Genomic DNA, 18,157 nt, shown 5'->3' on the forward strand with positions numbered 1-18,157 from the left:
AAAAAAAAAAAAAAACTCAAACTTGACAGCATTTCCCCCTTTCCTTTACATTTTCTGTGAAGGAGTACAGGTATTAGTTTGACTAAAGTTTCCAATTTGCATTTTAACAAATGGCATGAAGCCTTGACAGTGGGGGAAAGTGAGCCACAACTAAATGGATCAGTGTTTTCAGGTGGCTACATGCAAATTGCAGTGCTCTTCAAAATTGATTTCAGATTCAGTAGATACCTAGTTTAGATTCATTAAAGCAGGCTTGCCATGACCAGATGTCAGTTGGAAGCACATTTGATATATCACATTCACTTCATATATTAATAATAAAAGCCCCTAAAAATGGATGCAACTCGATACAGAGTTCCAAGTGGTAGTGTGGTAACCACTCTTCGTTAAAGAAGCATTTGGTAATTGGTTCTTGGCAAGTGCATGTGTCAAGGATGCTATATCAGTAAGAAATGAGATGAATTTTAACTTCAAAATTAAAGGCTTCCCTCCACCTGATAGATATGTCTTTTGGATTGAAAGTATGAGCTTGTGAGAAGTGATATAAGAGTTTATCTAACTCTTCATTGATGTCAGACCCCGTGACTAATACTAGGGTCGAGGTAGGCCCAAACCAAAATGAATCCCTCTTCTCTATGTATGAAAAAGCCAGTGCAATAAGAGCGTTGCACAATCAGATGAGGTAAAATGTTATGTATCTCACAGCAGTAAGAAATGAGATGAGTCCTAGACTTATAAGTACGAGCCTTCCTCCACCTAATAGATATAACTTTTAGGTTGAAAGTGTAGGCCCGTGACACATGAACTATGCAACTTTTGCACACATACATGATTTTTTCACAAGTAACATATGTCAATCTCTTTGCGAACCAAATAATACACCCCGCAAAACAAAGTCTCAATAGAATTTTGAGATTACTAGAACTGCTTTGTTTCACAACATATTCCCTTAATGAGTAATGATTAATGAATAACACACATGGTGTTGCACAAAAAGTAAAGCATAAATTTTGTATTGGTAGTTACACATGCTCTAAAATTCACAAGCATACATCAAAGTTTATAAAATAACCTATCAACTTCAAAGACAACGGTACAGTAGATCAAAAATACTTAAGGAAAAGAGCATGAATTAGCACAGTTTTCTATCATTGGTACCCATTTCGATGATCATCATTCTACCTCAACTGTCCCAGTTTGATTCTCTGCACCAACTTTGATCCTTCTCAAATTTTTTTCTCAATGAATGCCATCACAATTCAAACTCATCTTCAAGCTTCAACTGCTCCGCTGCAGCCTCTTCCTCCTCATCATCAATCACAAAATACGGGTTATGTGCCTCTGGCTTGAACTTATACCCCGTAAACACATAAAACGCAAGTGTTGCCAACTCACCAGCCACCACACTGGTCCAAAGATACTTATACGAAGTAATTGTCTCCAAAGCATAAACCACAACACGTGTAAAGTAAATATAACAGATCACCACAATGTAATACTGCCTAAACAGAGTCAACTTCATCAAATTCACCGCAGCTTTCCCATCCGTCCTAGCTGCCTCACGCAAGTTCTTAATCGACCAAACAATAGGGAACAATACTGCGCAACAACACACAACATCAACAAGCAAAAACACTTGCTTCCACGTGATCCAATCCTGACCGAAAGGTCCAGTCTCATCAATAACAACCTGAGCAATATTAGCAACAACCTGAAGTGGAATCACAATCATCAAAACCTTCTTTTCCTTGTCCTGCAAGTAAGGTTTCAAAAACGACCACCCAGTACCAATCAAAACGATCAGAGTAAAAAGCGTGATTCCTTTCAAGAAACTGAATATGTAAAACAAAACATCCCAACCGTGAGCACTTCCAGTTCGTTTAATGTAAGATTTATCCTCTGCTTCGCATACTAGATTAAACGCTTTCAAAATAACAACGGCCAGCATAAAGAAATGGATTCTAAAAACGGTAAGTCGTTTTTTGTAAAGCACGTAAATCCAAATCCCTGCGAGAGTGAAATAAACGAGGGATAAAAGGAAGTAAACCCTAGGGAGAATTGTTTTGCCGGCGGAAAGGTAATCGCGGCGGTTTTTCTTGCCGTCGAGATTGTACATCGCCGATCGAACGTTCATCGATACTTTGATTTGACTAAGGCAGTTAGCGAAGACGAGCGTGTACTGATCGGCGTCATTCTCTTGGTAAACGGTGTCAAAGCTGGATATGCGGTTGGGAGACTTGAAGTCGTAGACGACCTTGACGAGATCGGAATTGAGAGCGCAAGCGACTTCCCCGTCTTCGAGTTGTTGCAGCACGTGCATCCACGCGTCACGTGTGCAGAGGAAGAATCCAACTTTGGACAAGTCGAGGTCCGGGTTCGGGTTCGAGAGTGCGATCTGAGAAACGTTGAGTTCGAGGCGGCCGGTGTGGGTAAACCCAAACTCGTCGAAAGGGATGATGGGGCGGCCATCGGATCGGATCTCCGTGACTCGGATCTCAGCAAACCCAAAAGAAGCAAAAAGAGAGATCAAAAGAAAAGATAAAAGACAGCGAGAGATCGCCATGGAGAAATGGAAATTTTGGTGTAGATCTGAGAGAAAATTTCAGATCTACAAAGAGAATTAGATCTGTGTTTTTTTCTTTCCCCCTTGCGAGAGGGGCTTTGGTGGGTTTTTATTTTATTTTGATATACAAAGGCTGACTTTGGAATGTTAACGCTTGAACCAATTTTTTATGTGTGTTTGTTTGTGCTGGGATTTTAGTGGTTGAGGGTGGGGTGGGAAGAACAATTTGGAGTAATTGCCGAGAATTGTTCGACGCTTAGTGAAATTACTCAATTATACTCTGTTTTGGCTTTAACTGCCAAAAAAAAACCATTGTAGGGAGTGCCGTCGTGATAATGGTTATAATGGTAATTTGATGCGAGGAATGTGCCGCGAAAGGATAGGGGGAATAAGGGAGGGTAACTAGAACTAGAAAACTCCCCAAAACGGTAACCGGTAAACCCTTGAAAAATCGAACTATCTTGAAAACGTGAGAGTTGATGATGTCGGAGCCAATTATCACAAAATTAGGACGTATGGGGACATGCCATACGCGTGATTAGCAGGTTTTGATTGCTCAATTGCAGCATACAATTTCCGATTGTTCAATTCGAGGTTCTCAGAGCTATCAACGTTAACACTTGTATCTATCTATTCTATAAATATTACTGGTTGTTTCTCTTTTGCATTTGTCTTGTATCTCCGATATTTGGGCATTTCATTACCAGGATTACCTTTTGTCAAGAGCCTCTAAAAGCTGATTGTATCTGTCTTTTGGGATGATAAAAAGAACATGTTAAAAGCAACGGAAAAAATAATGTTTTAATAAAAAAATTTAAATCTTATCTTTTAAATAAAAAAAAATTTATATTAACTATTGAATCAAATGTTTCAACATGAAAGGAAATAATTTTCAATCACTTGAAAAGGGTGTTTGAAAAATTCTTAACTCTACGAAAAGTCAAATACGGCACCAAGAGTTTCTTTATTCCATAGTGGGCTTAGAACGAAAAGAGGAGAAAGAATGAGGGTGGAGTCTCTTTCAAATACTTCATTGGAAACTTCACCGCCCAAAATTTCAAGGCTTCTAGTATGGGTCTTATCACCTACTTGACAGAGTCACACCTAGAAGAAGAGCTGCTCGGTAAGTTTCGTGTGGAGCGGGTGATTTTTTGGCCTTGAGGACCCAGTTCTGGACTACTTCTTTTCATCGGGAATTCAAGGCTGCACATATTTCGTTCAAAAAACCATCTGAAGTTTTAAGTGACAGAGGCAGATTCAGATGTTTTGCTGTGGTAAGCGTGGGTGCAATGGCAGGAGCTTTAGGTAATGATGTTTCCTTGACATTACTGATTCCGATACAATGCTGGAAAGCATAGTTTCAAAATTTGTTACTAATTAATATTTTCTCCCAGATTGAATATGGAAATGGAAGCGTTTCTTTTTACCACATTAGCTTCTCTTCTTCTCATATTCACTGCTACATTATAAGGATGCTAGCTTTTAGTTTGCAGTGGCTTTCCCTGAGAAAAAAGCAAGAGCTCCGACAAATGGTGCATTGATATATGTGGCTGGCTCCGATTGCTGATAATTGTTACGATCATCTGCGAAGTTGTCTTTACTATCAGGACCACCTACTATGGCTCCAACGAGGACATTCGGGTTGGGTGAGCTAGAATAGAGGTATTGAAAACCATCGTTGCAGGTGATGCGATCAGGATGTGCATGAATGGATGGTACAGATGAACCCCTGTGGTGGACGTGTTGCGGATACCTCGCTCCAAATCCAACCATGTAAGACATTTTGGCTGGATTATCACCCAGAGTGTAGTCCACCTGCTTCTTTGCATGTGCTATGAGGCTCTCTGCTGTTACAGTTGAAGTCCCGCATGTGGCAACTCCACCATTTGCGCTAAGGTACTTGGCGTACGTCAAGAGGAGGAAAGATGTGGTAGTGACATATTGCAGATTGCTCTCGCTTGCTTTGTAGAGAAGTCCCCCTGCAAAATAAGGTTATATTAGACAATTTTTCATACGGTGGAAGCAGCTCCTCTCTGAATTATGCAGAGGGTTTGCAATTAGTACAACTTCCAAATGATATGAGTGAAATTGGGACTTCCAGTTAAGAGTAAGAAATAGGCCTGTAAGGTTCTCACCTGGTGTATATTGGGCCTGGAACCCAGATGTTCCAGGAATTAAGGAGCATATGTAGTTGTCTGCATGTGATTTGTATAATTGAAAATCTTCTGTGCTTTTCTCCAAGAAGTCCTGTTAAAATCACCCACAATTGGTAAGCTCTCGCTTGATGTCTTTTGGGGGAGGAGCAAGGATGAGATTCTTGAAAATACCTTGGAAAGAAGGACCTTAGTTCCAGCTCTCTTATCATCCCAACTGAAGGAGTAGTCATCGTTATCTGACCCCATCGTGTGGCCATTGGATTGGATGTATGTTAAGTATGAGTTGTCCTGTGAGGCTCGATGGATCCAGGATGCACCCCAGAGAAGCTCATCCTATTCAAAGTATTCTGATTAATAATCATAGTTACCTTCCAACAGATTAAGAAGGGAAAGGGTGTTTCTTACCTGGTATCCAGAGTAAGAGCAGTAAAATGGGCAGACCACTGAGTTTAGAGAGTCACTGTAAGAGCCTCGGTGCCTGTCTGCAAAGTCAAAAACCTGCATCCACAGAATCAGCTTCTTGTGAACAGGGGAAAAGGAAACAGAAAAATGTCAAAAAGAGAATGCCAGATATTACATTGATGTTTTTACCTTCTTGGCTGTTTGAAGCAGTTTGGCAGAATACGAAGGGTCGGATTCTTTGAACACAATTGAAGCTGCAGCCAATGCAGCAGCTGTCTCGGCTGCTACATCAGATCCCGGGTTTTGAGTAGACACCTTGTACACATTGCGTGGGGTATCCATATCTTCTGGCCTCTCCCAGCACTTGTGATCCATGTTTGGATCTCCCACCTGCAACATCAGAACCATATTATAATGAGCTGTTGCACATTTTGTTCTTTTTCTTGTTATCTTTCTGAAGTTTCATTCTCTGATTTGTCAATGACTCAATAAAGCTATAAAGACATTCCACTTGTTTCATCCTCCCAAATCTATTTTGCTCAAGGGTTCACCAATTCGTAAGAGAGGTTTTGTTATATATGATGAGACTTCCCTGCTGCACCTTAACGTACCCCTATCAACGTTTACTTCCATTGGCTTTTTGCTAAAATTCTTTTGAAGTTATATTGCTCCCCATAAATATTCGGGGTTGCATGCATGAGTTGTGTTGGAGATTATGTATGTAAGCATTAAGCAGTCCGTTTCGCTCACTTGAACATATAAGGTGTCAGGGGTGGCAGTAGCTGCTTTTAGGAGATAATCTGTACCCCAGCGAATGGCAGCCTTTGCATTCGCAATCTGATTCTGCATTGAGCTGCCAAATTCAATGACACTCCATGCCAACATTGTTGTTGTGAAGGCCATTGGGAGGCCAAACTTGACATTATCCCCAGCGTCATAATAGCCACCCACGAGGTCCACCTGAATCCCACACCAAAAAAGCAACCAAATGAATTAGTATATTAACGCTTACTCTAACTGTTAATGAATTTGGAACTGTAGTTGTACATACATGATAGGAAGAACCATCGGACAGACCGGAGTTTCCCCTCCATTTGAGGCGCTGGTTAGTCGGTAACCTGCCAGACCGCTGTCCCTCAAAGAAGAGAATAGACTTTTCGAGAGCATCAGAGTAATCATGAGGAGTGAAGGCAGTACAAAGCAAGCTAAGAGAGAAAAGAGTTAAACAAACAATCTGCACTGTTAATGAAAATATAGCAGGAGCCATTTTTGCGCTCTCGAAGTCTGTCTCTCCGAGCAGATTCCAGGCTTTGAGAATACTTGTGTCGTGGGGAATGTGTCCTGGCAGGGGAGCTATTTATAGACAAAAAGATAAAGGAGGACGTTGGGAGTTCGTTAGACGTTGAAAGAAAGAGAGAGATGTGGGGAAGAAACATTCATGCAGCTCACGGGATCAACTGCGTAAATTTGGACGATCTGTTCTGTTCTGAGGACGACATTCAAACTTTATCCAAACCAAGATATGGGAACCTGGAAGCCTTGATACAGACACAAAAACATAAATTACGTATTATTCTTTCTCGAGTTATTGAATTCTTTTTACTTGTAAAAGAGGGAATATTATCCCAAAAGTCTTACAAAGACTGCGCGAATTAAGAACTTTGGATACCGTAATTAATGCCGGGGGTATTTGATTTTGTAGAAATATGATTTGTCCCTAGCTACAAAGTCACGGATGCGTATAAAGCTGAGTCACATGAGCCTCAAATGTTATGCATAGCTGAGGTTCATCAGAAAAAGGCTCCGGCTTATAAGTTGAATGCATGAACAGTTTAATTAGTTACAGGGGACCGAATGTCCAACCATAATTCCATAGATCATGTGATTGGAACGTGGAGAGGTTACCCCCTGAAAACTCAGAAGTTTTTGAGTTTCACGTGGTTGGTCAAGGATTTCAGAAAGTCTCTTGGCGGAAAGCTCTCTCTCATTCTGCGGCTTGATTTTTGGGACCTCCTCTTTTGGACTTTAAGAGACCACCCAGAAACCTAACCATAGGTAGCAGCGTCTCTTAGAAATTTATTAGTGTCGTTGCAGGACTTTACATTGACCCCAGACAAGATTTCAGGTTCTAATTTCTTTGTACCTGTGACCTTTTGTTATTTCCTCCAATTGATTTATTATCAATTGGGCCAAGATGTACGTCACGCGTGCTTTTTACTGTCAAAAAGATGAATTGATCCGGTGGTCCTCGCCAAATTCATCTCGACTACATGGGAAATGCGACTCCCAAGACTGTATGAATGTTAATCGTGACTTTGTTATACTTGGTCTTTCACGTGTGTTGCTTTTTCTATCAAAAGATGAATGATCCTGGCCAAATTAAGCAGCCTTACATGGGAAATGCAACACATGCAAAGTTGTATCAGTATGCTAATTTGTTTCTTTCTTTGTTGAACTTGCTTCTCTGCAGTTTCACGTGGACGCTACCCGAGTCAAGAGGCGATCAGAGAAAAGCCGAAAGCTAATTACGGCTTTTTTTCAAATTTTCAATGGTTAAAGGCAAGCATCTTCCCCGCTTTCTTCGCATGCACCACTGTAGGATTTTGTGACATTGGCCGAAGCTAACAGCAGCCTTTTTCTCCCATTCTCAGGTAACAATTTTTAGGGTATTGTGGCTACATCACCGAATGAGAGCTTTCTCTTCCTGACAAGTTATTGTATTTTATATTTATAACCTTTCCTCTAAGATCCTGATCATGACATTTGGATTTCTATATTGACCAATGCTTCCTGTTCTAAGCAAATCATGTGGCCGCATCTTATGAAAAAAAAAAACGTAATAATAAATAGCTTGACTTGTTGCTCAGATGCGTAGAATTAAAATTTAACAAAAATATAATATTTATTTTAATAAAATAAATTAATCGAGTTAGGTCGAGCTGAATTTGGACGTAAGAAACTATGTCTAAGCTCAATCCATGACAGGTCCAGTCCATGGGCCTAACCTAAAAACTATGTCTGAGATCAATCCATGACAGGTAGATTCCATGGGCCTAGGGGGTCGCTTGAGCATAAATACCTGCATTATTGAAATTACATGCAGAGTACTGAAATTTTAAAATAATTTTTCAACTTTTTAAATACATTTTCAACAACTTTTTATATAATTTTAGTAATTTAAAATTAATAAAATATATGTACAAGGTACTGAATTTTTTATAACTTAAATATTTTCTGCAGCAACCTTTTACCTAATTTTAGTAATACAAGTTACACAGTTTATTAAAAATTTGTATTCTTTTTGGGCCTTTTGAATTCAGTTTCAATAACATGATTTTAGTAATCTAAAATTACTAAAAAAATATAAACACAAGTTACTGAAATGACATATACATTAAAGTTACTATAATTTCAGATAGCTTCTAAATATTTTCTCAATTACCTTATCTGTGATTCAAGTAACCTTAGTTGTTGAAATTCCAGAAGGATTTCTAAAAATTTTTAGATATTTTTTTGTATATTAAATACTTTTCAATAATTTTTTTGTGTAATTTTAGTAATCTAAAGTCATTGCAAAAAATATACAAGATAATAAAATTTTAGATAACGTTTTAAATACTTTTTTAGTAACATTTTCACGTAGAGGCATCCATAAAGTTTCATTCCAAGAATAGATGGAAAATATAAATCCCTTAAACGTTTGTAAAATATGCCGAGAGTTAACAAAAGCAAAAGAAATTTTTACTTTTATACTTATCTTATTGAAGAAAGGAGGCGAATTCTGGTCGTTGATTGAAACGAACGAATAGAAAATGATAGTATTATCTATGCAGTCTATACATAGCAGTTTCTCAATTGTTTCCTGAAGTATGATGTCACCAAAGATTCTTTCCTCTTTCTTCTTTCTTAATTAATCAAGCTTTGCGTACATTTCTTGTTTTAGTTATAAGATGTATGAATGTTGAAGATGGAGAGTAACAGGATACAGGAAAAAGTCTTCAACTATGTATGTGGGACAGTTTTCTTCTCCTATTAGAGAAGGCAGGGAGAGCATCATCTCATGCTTGTAGTTTGGGGCAGACACTAGAGCTGGGATTTGCCATGGAACCTGCAGATTATGTAATGGTTAGAAGGCAGAAAATCAAGAACAGAACAGGTCCATTGTTACAGAAAGAAGACTACCACTTTTTCCCAGAATGAAGCTGAAATTAACTTACATATATCTGCAAAACAAGGCTGTTTGGATGCCGGGTCTTCCTCAAAAGCGGGTGGAACTTGTCCATAGATCATTTCACAACTCATGTCTTCAAAATCTGAGGGTGAAGAGTTTCATTTATAAACCATATCAATATGACCCAGAAAAACCATCGTTTAGGGGCATATACGGTAAAGCAAGAGCAACATCGAAGAAACATACTGGGAGTCATGGTTAATGGAAGCCCAAACTCATTGGTAAAGAAATCTTGAGTAGGAATCTTGCACATATTCACACACATTCCAGCACACCCGCTGTTCTCCAGGTACCTTTTTGTAAGGAGAATTCAGAAAATTTGCATAAGTATATTCCAAAATAAATGAAAATGACAAAGATTAGTCCTCTGCTTAGTTTTCAAGAAACTTGATTCATTTAGTTACTGAATAAGTGTTACAACTTCTATTTCAACTTTGTGAATGTTAAATAAAGGATATGGTCATTGCCCCTTGAACTCGTGTATGAATAAATCAAGTTGTGTACCTGCATTTCTTAATATGAACTCCACTTTTTTGCTTCACTCCATTTACTTCCACTTCCACAACCTGGTAGATTCTCATCAGTAAGAATATGCCAAAATGGCAGACAAAATATATATGAACATTAGATGTTGAACATCAAGCTTGTGTAGCTTGGGATATGACCATTCAAGATTGTGATCAAGGGGATATATGCTTTATCCTTACATTGAAAAGAAGGGGAATTAATCTACAAGAAATAAGAAGTGTGTATCGACTGTCGGAGTCAGATGCTCTGAACATGACAAAAAGCATGGATTTTAGACAATTACCCTTGAAAGCGTAGATGTGCTATCCTTAAGATTTAAGAATATACCTTAAAGTAATCATATAAGAATTTGAGGAAGATTATTACCTCAGAAGGGCCAACTAACCAGTTGAAGAAAGGAACAGTCAGTGCAGCATTGAACTCCGCAGCCCACTTTGTTGGTGGAAACAATTTCCTAAACTGCGTCAATAGCAACTAGCTATTCTCACACATCTTGATCGAATTAACTTATACATATATAAATATACAATTTGAAACATATTATCAAATAAGCCTAAAATAAATACTAAATAGATAAATGAAGGCAAAACTTCAGTCTCATCATTTTTCTCATAATTTGTTATTATACTACTAACTTTTAAGATGTCCATAATCATACTCAATCAGAACAAATTTGTTCCTGCCCACTGCCCACTCAACTAGCTCAATCCTGAAGGCGTACAAGGACACACGCCAAAGTTCACATGAAAATTGCTTTAAGACAAACGGACTGAATAAACATTTACTGATAAATTGTAGGGAATTAAGAATTGCCCACCTGAGCTGGTGCACCTGGAGGGAGCATGGACAAGAGCACTTCTCGGACCACTTGCTGCTGCTGCAAGCGAGATCTCCCCTGCATTACCCTCTGTGACACCTCAACGAAACTCTCATAGTCATACACAAACCATCCCTTCTTTGCTTCATCCCCAGCTTTTGGTGCAGCCGCAAACTTCTCCATCTTGCGGGCAAAAAGAGTGATAAATGCTTTCTCAAACAACCCATCGTTATATTTTGTTTTCTGTCCCAGTGGAGCTGGCTCTCCAGACGGCTCTGCAATACCACAGCGGATAAAATTGCTAAAATTTCCGTGTCTTCGATTTGAAAACTGTTGAGGAGCAGTAAAATGTGCAACTTGGAGGCCTAGAGCCACCATGGTATCTGTTGTTTTCTTCTCAGAAACAACACTAAAAACTCAGTCCGAGTCTTTATTTCATAACCATTAAGAGCAGAAAATGCCGGGGTTTTTATAGTTAGAGCTCTGTTTACAACTTACACACCTGTGCAGTTTTAGGAGACTTTAGTTAGAAAGAACAGTTTAGGAAAAAATTTCAGGAAAGGTAAAGACTGTATGGTTGGATGAGATTGCATGGCTTCCATAAAAAAAATTGATGGCCATACATTTATATCACTGAGAGCAGATTATTCCCCTTTTTTGTTCATTGACTACTGACTTCCTTATTTTTGGAATGGCTGAAGTAACCCCTAGCAATTTTATTTCATCCTCGAAGCTTAGTATGTCAATAAAAATTAAATAATTGTTTTCGCAAGGCTAATAGTGGAATTCCATAGAAGAAGATGGCAGTAGAGAGATGTGTGATGGTCCCATATCCTTAAGAAGATCTAATTCAGAAGAAGTAGATTTCTGAGGCTTAAAGAGATGCCACGCATTTACTTTGCCGTTAACTGGTGTCTGGAATTTGTGAAGCAGGGAAGAAGCCAAGCCAACCTCGAGGTCGCGAATTTGAACTCAAATATCGGGAAGGCTTGTGCTCAAAACGCGGGGATGAAAAATATCAAAATGCTCATCGATCAAAACTGTGAGATCTGCATCCAATAAATATGTAGTTGATTACGATTATATATATATATATATAATAAATTAATATATTTTAAATATATTATTAATTAAGTTTATTATCAATTCTTCTTAATATATATAAAAATATATAAAAAATTAGTCTCTTTTTTTANTATTATATAATAAAAATATATAAAAAATTAGTCCTTTTTTTTAAGAGGATTGGTATAAAAATTTTAAATCGATAACCGACTAAAAAACTAATTGCATCAAACATTTTAGATCAATTAATCCAATTAAACCAAACCGTTTTACTAAAATCATAATTAATTTAAATAAAAAATTAGTCTGTTTTGATTTTACTTACCTCTGACTGATAGTAACACCATAATTTTTAAAAGATAGTAACTTGGTTAAACAATTAACATAAATATCTCTATGTGTGTCTTAAGGCTTTACATTTATTTATTAAAAAAGAAAAATATTATAAATTATAGGATATTTACTACCAAATATTATAATATTAACATATAAGTTATATTATTTAAAATATATAACTTATCATTTCATATTAATACAGATTTATAAATAAATAACTATATATAACTAAAATTAAATTATTATGATTTCAATTTGTATATGTATATATAATAAATTAATATATTTTAAGTATATTATTAATTAAATTTATTATCAATTCTTCTTGTTATATATAAAAAATATTTTATATATTAATATATATAAAAAATTAATTTAGCTTTTTGGGTGGATTGGTGTAAAAATTTTAAAATCGAGAATGGATCAAAAAATCAATTGAAACAAATATTTTGGATCAATTAGACTAAACTGTTTTACTAAAATCGTATTTAATATAGATGGATAATTGATCTGATTTAACTTTACTCACCTCTAATTAACAATAACACCATAATTTTTCAAGGGTAGTAACCTGATTAAACAAATATTAACATAAATATCTCTAAGTCTGTGTCTTAAGGCTTTACATTTATTTTTTTTATTTTTTAAAATATCTGGTAAGAGATTATGGGCTTAACACTTGGACTTATCACTTGATAATTCCAACCGACATTAAGAATTCCAGGGCTTAACCCTGGGAGTCGCAAAAGTCTATCTGAACAGATCTGACACTCAAGGCCTGGCGCCATGTAGACCAAGAGCCTACATGGGTTAATCTTTTGACTTACCATGGGCGCCCTTTTGTTCTCTTTCTATATGCAGGCTCCCTAATCCTTTCTTTAGGTTTAGGTTGACTGTAGACCCAAAAGCGAAAGTCCTATATGGTGTTGGATTTTAGTATTGGGTTTGATTGTGGACAAACAGCCCAGCCCAAGGCCCACCCAAATCACCAAAGTTGAAAAGCACAACTGCCTTTGCTCTGCTCCCTGCCAGCGCGTCTATTGACTGTTGGTATCGTAGTTCGTTTCCTACGAAATTGTCCATTTGATTTGACCTATAAATCCGGAGCATTGGCCAGGGGCAGCCGGCTAACCGCCCACGCACATGATCTTCTGAAAACAGTTGAGTTTCTCAGGAGCATAGAGAAAAACAATTTAACCACCGAAAAATCACATGCCGATGTCTCTCTTTCCCTCCGCCGTTCATGACTTTTGGCTCTCCATCATTCATTTTTGTGGTTGAATATTTTTTTAACATATGCCATATGTCCCATACCCTGCCACCGTAAACCCATGCAGGCTGAACACCCAACCATGGCCTGGACAGCTCACCTCCGCATTTCACTTTCATTTAAAAGTCAATGTTTTTGCCCATTATTTTACAGTAGTAAACCACCGTTGATATTGAAAAGAATCAAGGCACTTCAGGGCTGGACCAATTACATAAAATTCAATCAATTCTCTTTCCCGTTCATCATAAGCATTGGGAAGGCAAAATTTATGAAAACAGCTACTTCAGTGCTTCTTCTGGCTCTAAATGTCTAATTTTTTTTATATGGCACAGTGACACATGATTCAGTACAACAAGTCAACGGCTACTGAAAATTTAAGAAAAAGAACAGCGCATAAAGTCGTCGCAATGAGGAATTGCCTTGCAGGGAGAGGCAGCTTGAGAGAATGATTGATTGATGGTTGATGAGTAATGCGTTGGTTTATGGAATCTTGATAAAGATAGTGAGTATCAAAACGAGGAGCAAAGAGTAAGGTTTGGGAGGTGTGTTTGAGTTTTGACTCCCTCTTTGGACTTAAATTGCTGTGCAGAAAAACGCTAGTTGACTTTTGGTGTTGCTGAAGTTTGACAATAGCTAGCTAGAATGTATACTTTCTAGGTGAGGAATTGAACAGGGATTCCTAGGTAGACCTCCATTCTAATATATGCTTATCAAACAGTCCCATCACTCATTACATATTTTGTACTCAATCTGTAAAGCAGCAGTCATTAAGCATTAATTATATGCATAAGATCTCTTTTCAATTATTTTACAACGTTTGTGAATCTTTCTGCTCTAGGCTTGTCAGCAGGTCACTAGGAATTGTAGTTGTAAAGCTTCCGAATATTGATAGGGGAGCTGCTGCTTTCATCCCCATCAAGCAACTCTTTTGCAATGATAAGATTAGCAGCTTCGGTGGGGTGATATGCATCCCAAAACACGTACTTGGATCGATCATTGCACACAGCTGAAGTACTTGCTTTTGTATTTCGGCTTTTGAAGCAAATGAATGGGGGAAAGTACCCACCGCAACATGGCTCATGAGCATTCTCAAACCCTATAAATGTCCAAACACATAAAAATTAATTAGGGAGCTAGAATTTGATAATTATGATTAAATTATTATACATGATTTTAATTTTTTTTATAAAATTAAAATTAAATAATAAAAGAAATAAAAATAACAACACTAACCATATTGATGATAATTAACAATGATCTTCATGAAAATATCATAAGAATTTGCGAATACAAAGATTGCTTCAGGTCCCATCTCTTGATTCAAACGATTCAAAAGCTCTTTTAATTTCTCATTATAGCCTTGGATCAATGCATTCACCTGAGCAGAGCATTTTCCACTTGGCAATAGATTGAATGCTCGAACAAAAGGTATGCAACCCAGTGGTCCAACCCCCACAACAAGCAACTTTCTAGCCCCCAACTCATGCAACCGCTGCATAAGTTATTGCATATTAGTAAATGTACATGATTTTATCAAGTGAATTCTTAGTTTCATAGCAGAACTATTTAAACAGTAAAAAAAAAGTTACAGTCCGAATAAATATTGAAATTATTTACTCATGATATCATTATTTCTATCGGCTTATCTTTGGGACTGATTGTTTTGGGAACAATACACATATGGCACTGCCCTTTCAGCAATGCTATTTTATCAAAGAGAGTTAATGCGATTTTCCCAATAAGTGGACAGGGCACACCCCGTATTCGACTCCCAAACTCTTAAGTAAAATTAATGATGGTGTCGAGAATTGTTCTTACCTTAAGTTGAATGGTCAAGTTGGAGATCATGGAATCTAGGAATATTGTTGTGGGGAAGAGTTTGTCATGTCCCAAAAATGGTATTGATGGTTGGACATAGTTCAATATATCGTTGGACCCAATTGTGAGAGAGAAGATTGCCTTCTTTAAGAATTCCCTGGTACGATTTTCACCCATCGCATTCACCATATAATTTCGATTTTGCTCGAAATACTTCACTTGCTCCCCAAGTGGAATTCTTCCAATCTGCATACAAGTGCTCTTATTGCAGAAACTTTTTTTTTTCTTTTTTACTTATAATTAAACAAACCTAATGTAGTACTCACAAAGAAAAACCCAGTTTCGTCCAATATTCCGGAAGCCCCAGAAGCATAATTGATTCCCCTAAGAATCGCCTCAGTCTGAGTGCTTGGGGCTAGGTAAGGTGGTGGAAACGATTTGGCTCCGAGAGCTTGATCTGTTTCATCCAAAAAAAAAAAATGATTTGAAGGTGAAAGAAAATGAAAATACAAAACGTAGCCTGCTTGAAACATCACTTTCAAGGATAAATGGTGGGCAAAACACAGCTCAGTGGTTTGATACTGTGATATTAATTTCATGTGCCCAACTTCCTTCTTTCTTCCCCTCCACCAAATAGCTGGCCTGGCATTAATGGCTTCTGAAGTTCTTTCAGCATTTCTTTTCATATTTCAACACTGCTTTTGACAAATTAAATTCCTATACAGGCTGAAGCCTAGGTACAGGTAGATAAAACTTAAAAAAGGAATTAATGTTTTTACTGAACCGCAGTACATTAATTCAACTATTCTAGTTTTGTTACTAGTCTCGTATCAATTCTAGCCAAAGGCTAGAGGCCGGAAGGCCGAACCTCGATACATTTCTAATACCACCGGTAATATCAGCTAAGCTAAAGTTGGTGTTGCCAGAGTACTTCAGTTGATTTTGCAAAGCCAAATTAGGTTTCATTAGGAAGGCGCAAAGCTTAGGTGATCGGCTTGTATACATTAGACGTACAGGGCTGGAGCCCTCCAAGCCAAGAACGAGATTTGGTAAACATATACAAGTCAGCCTGAACTGTAGTGTGCCTAGACGATAGGCTAATTAATGATTGAAGACAATCATTAATTTCTAATTCAATACCACTGTACCAGCATATCTTAATTGAAGATCTCAAAGTTAACCAGGAATATTACAAATTAAAGATTATGAAGTTGGCATTACCTACAATGTCAGCTATTGTTCGACCATTGGTAAATCTTCCGGTGGGTTGCCCACCCGAAGGCTTGAAGTCGATGCCATAAGGAGGGGAATCAGCCCTCGAGAGGGTGAACAGATAATCATTGTTTCCGGCATCAACCAAGGAGTCTCCAAACACAAAAGAGGTGAAAGAAAAACTCGGCACTACATGCGAGGAGAGAAGAATTAATATAATGAAGAAAACAGGATTTAGAATAGTCTTGAGGGTCTTCATTTTTTCTTTCAAGTACATTGTTATTTAATTTGCATGATTATATAAAATTGTAGCTTTGGCCAAAATATAGAATAGCCAATTTTGTACTTGCAGATTTTTTCATATATTGCTTAGGGAAGCACAGTTTGCAGTGTCCTTGAGAGCAGGTAAAATTTTGAACTGGTCATGTAGCTAGGAAGGATTTGGTCAATTATGTGGTCCAGGAGAAAAGTTCAACAGGAAAATAAGGTTGCCCATGAAAGAAAAAACATAACCTTACAAGCAATAATATTCAAAGGACTTGTTGAAGGGTTCAAAACAAGTTAAAAGTACCGTAGGTCTGAACACGCATCCTACCTTCAAACAAACCCTATATATATAACTTTTAGATCTAACTAGCCTAGATGTAGATGATATACAGATTGGTGGAAAGCTGTTTGCACCGTTACATTGTTGGGATTTCTTGAAGTCAAAATTCACCAATTTTTTACTTTATAATTTGTTTCTTAAACAATTTCTTTTATTGTGTTTCGTTTGTTCTGCAGTTTTCTTTTGTATATATCTGATTTAGTTTTCTAAAAGAAAAATTAAGATTGAATAAAATTACTTTTAATGAAACCGATCTATATGTTTAGGTTTACGCCTCAAACTGACTCAAATCTTTTAAGTTTTATCTTTAGATCATTCATCATTGAAGTATTTCTTATCAAAAAGGAAAACTTTTAAACATTTTGGGTATTTTGAGGTACACGAAAAAAAATCTTTAAACGTTTTGAACATTTTTAAGCATTTTTGAGTGGTTGTTGATATATGAAGAAAAACCTTTAAGTATTTTGAGTATTTTTTTCTAAGCAAGCATATTCGTTGATTATGTTGTTAAATGAAATATGGTGTATTTTTTAAAGTTGTTGATTTTGTTAAATGAAATTTAATAGTTTTGGTGGTTATTAGGCATTACATAACTGATTTGTAGGTATTGTGTAATTAATTTTTAGACATTGTGTGACTGATTTTTAGATATTACGTGATTGATTGATATAACATTACTTAAGTAGTTCGTAGGTATTGCGTTACTGGTTAGTAAGGTATTGCGTGAATGATTAGAAATGCATTATGTGACTAGTTAGAAAGGTATTTTGTGACTTAGGTATTACCTAAAAATTAGTCATGTAATGTCTAAAACTCAGTTATACAATGCCTAAAATCAGTTACACAATATCTAAAAACTAGAGAAACAATGATTAAGTCACGTAATGCATAAAAATCAATCTCACAATACCCAAAAATTAATGACACAATACTAAAAAATCAGTAATACAATACCTAATAACTAATTGATTTGCCTGCTCACAGTCAAGTTTAAATTGTCAAAGTCATACAGTGTTTAATTTACAGATATATTTAATCAATTTCAACCCTTTAACTTCGAAAATCTATGAATAAACTAATAAACCCAAAAATCTAAAACACATATCTTGATGTCATCTCTGCTCTTTGAAATAGCGAGAAAGTGTTGAATGA

The 18,157-nt window shown here is 36.8% G+C and overlaps 4 protein-coding genes across 4 annotated transcripts; all 4 read right to left on the reverse strand.

The window, feature by feature from the left end:
• LOC18605962 (protein GPR107) lies at window positions 889-2,832 on the reverse strand. The gene has a single exon (XM_007039313.2). It carries the CDS (start codon window positions 2,561-2,563, stop codon window positions 1,253-1,255), a length of 1,311 nt encoding a protein of 436 aa, XP_007039375.2. The 5' UTR covers window positions 2,564-2,832; the 3' UTR covers window positions 889-1,252.
• On the reverse strand, window positions 3,504-6,469 carry LOC18605963 (endoglucanase CX). Its single transcript, XM_007039314.2, has 7 exons — window positions 6,173-6,469; window positions 5,872-6,081; window positions 5,311-5,511; window positions 5,125-5,217; window positions 4,891-5,052; window positions 4,699-4,810; window positions 3,504-4,542 (listed from the first exon to the last, which is right to left on the reverse strand). The coding sequence occupies exons 1-7, from the start codon at window positions 6,386-6,388 to the stop codon at window positions 4,046-4,048; spliced, it is 1,491 nt and encodes a 496-aa protein (XP_007039376.2). The 5' UTR covers window positions 6,389-6,469; the 3' UTR covers window positions 3,504-4,045.
• Window positions 8,910-11,296, reverse strand: LOC18605965 (beta-carotene isomerase D27, chloroplastic). The gene is made up of 6 exons (XM_007039316.2): window positions 10,698-11,296; window positions 10,247-10,339; window positions 9,857-9,918; window positions 9,539-9,645; window positions 9,339-9,434; window positions 8,910-9,229 (listed from the first exon to the last, which is right to left on the reverse strand). Exons 1-6 carry the CDS (start codon window positions 11,073-11,075, stop codon window positions 9,180-9,182), a joined length of 786 nt encoding a protein of 261 aa, XP_007039378.2. The 5' UTR covers window positions 11,076-11,296; the 3' UTR covers window positions 8,910-9,179.
• LOC18605966 (GDSL esterase/lipase At5g41890) lies at window positions 13,806-16,976 on the reverse strand. Its single transcript, XM_018116858.1, has 5 exons — window positions 16,408-16,976; window positions 15,513-15,643; window positions 15,187-15,432; window positions 14,602-14,860; window positions 13,806-14,464 (listed from the first exon to the last, which is right to left on the reverse strand). The coding sequence occupies exons 1-5, from the start codon at window positions 16,673-16,675 to the stop codon at window positions 14,223-14,225; spliced, it is 1,146 nt and encodes a 381-aa protein (XP_017972347.1). The 5' UTR covers window positions 16,676-16,976; the 3' UTR covers window positions 13,806-14,222.

The sequence above is a fragment of the Theobroma cacao genome, chromosome 3 (assembly GCF_000208745.1).
Source record: "Theobroma cacao cultivar B97-61/B2 chromosome 3, Criollo_cocoa_genome_V2, whole genome shotgun sequence".
Lineage (NCBI taxonomy): Eukaryota > Viridiplantae > Streptophyta > Magnoliopsida > Malvales > Malvaceae > Theobroma > Theobroma cacao.

Coding starts and splice junctions, on each gene's coding strand:
- LOC18605963 (XM_007039314.2), bottom strand. CDS start 6,388: ATGGCTCCTGCTATATTTTCATTAACAGTGCAGATTGTTTGTTTAACT. Junction 6,082..6,172: donor CCGATGGTTCTTCCTATCAT/GTATGTACAACT, acceptor TGTGGGATTCAG/GTGGACCTCGTGGGTGGCTA. Junction 4,543..4,698: donor CCAGGCCCAATATACACCAG/GTGAGAACCTTA, acceptor CTTATTTTGCAG/GGGGACTTCTCTACAAAGCA.
- LOC18605962 (XM_007039313.2), bottom strand. CDS start 2,563: ATGGCGATCTCTCGCTGTCTTTTATCTTTTCTTTTGATCTCTCTTTTT.
- LOC18605965 (XM_007039316.2), bottom strand. CDS start 11,075: ATGGTGGCTCTAGGCCTCCAAGTTGCACATTTTACTGCTCCTCAACAG. Junction 9,919..10,246: donor GGTTAGTTGGCCCTTCTGAG/GTAATAATCTTC, acceptor AGAATCTACCAG/GTTGTGGAAGTGGAAGTAAA. Junction 9,230..9,338: donor GCCTTGTTTTGCAGATATAT/GTAAGTTAATTT, acceptor CATAATCTGCAG/GTTCCATGGCAAATCCCAGC.
- LOC18605966 (XM_018116858.1), bottom strand. CDS start 16,675: ATGTACTTGAAAGAAAAAATGAAGACCCTCAAGACTATTCTAAATCCT. Junction 15,433..15,512: donor ACGAAACTGGGTTTTTCTTT/GTGAGTACTACA, acceptor ACTTGTATGCAG/ATTGGAAGAATTCCACTTGG. Junction 14,465..14,601: donor TGTTAATTATCATCAATATG/GTTAGTGTTGTT, acceptor GGACATTTATAG/GGTTTGAGAATGCTCATGAG.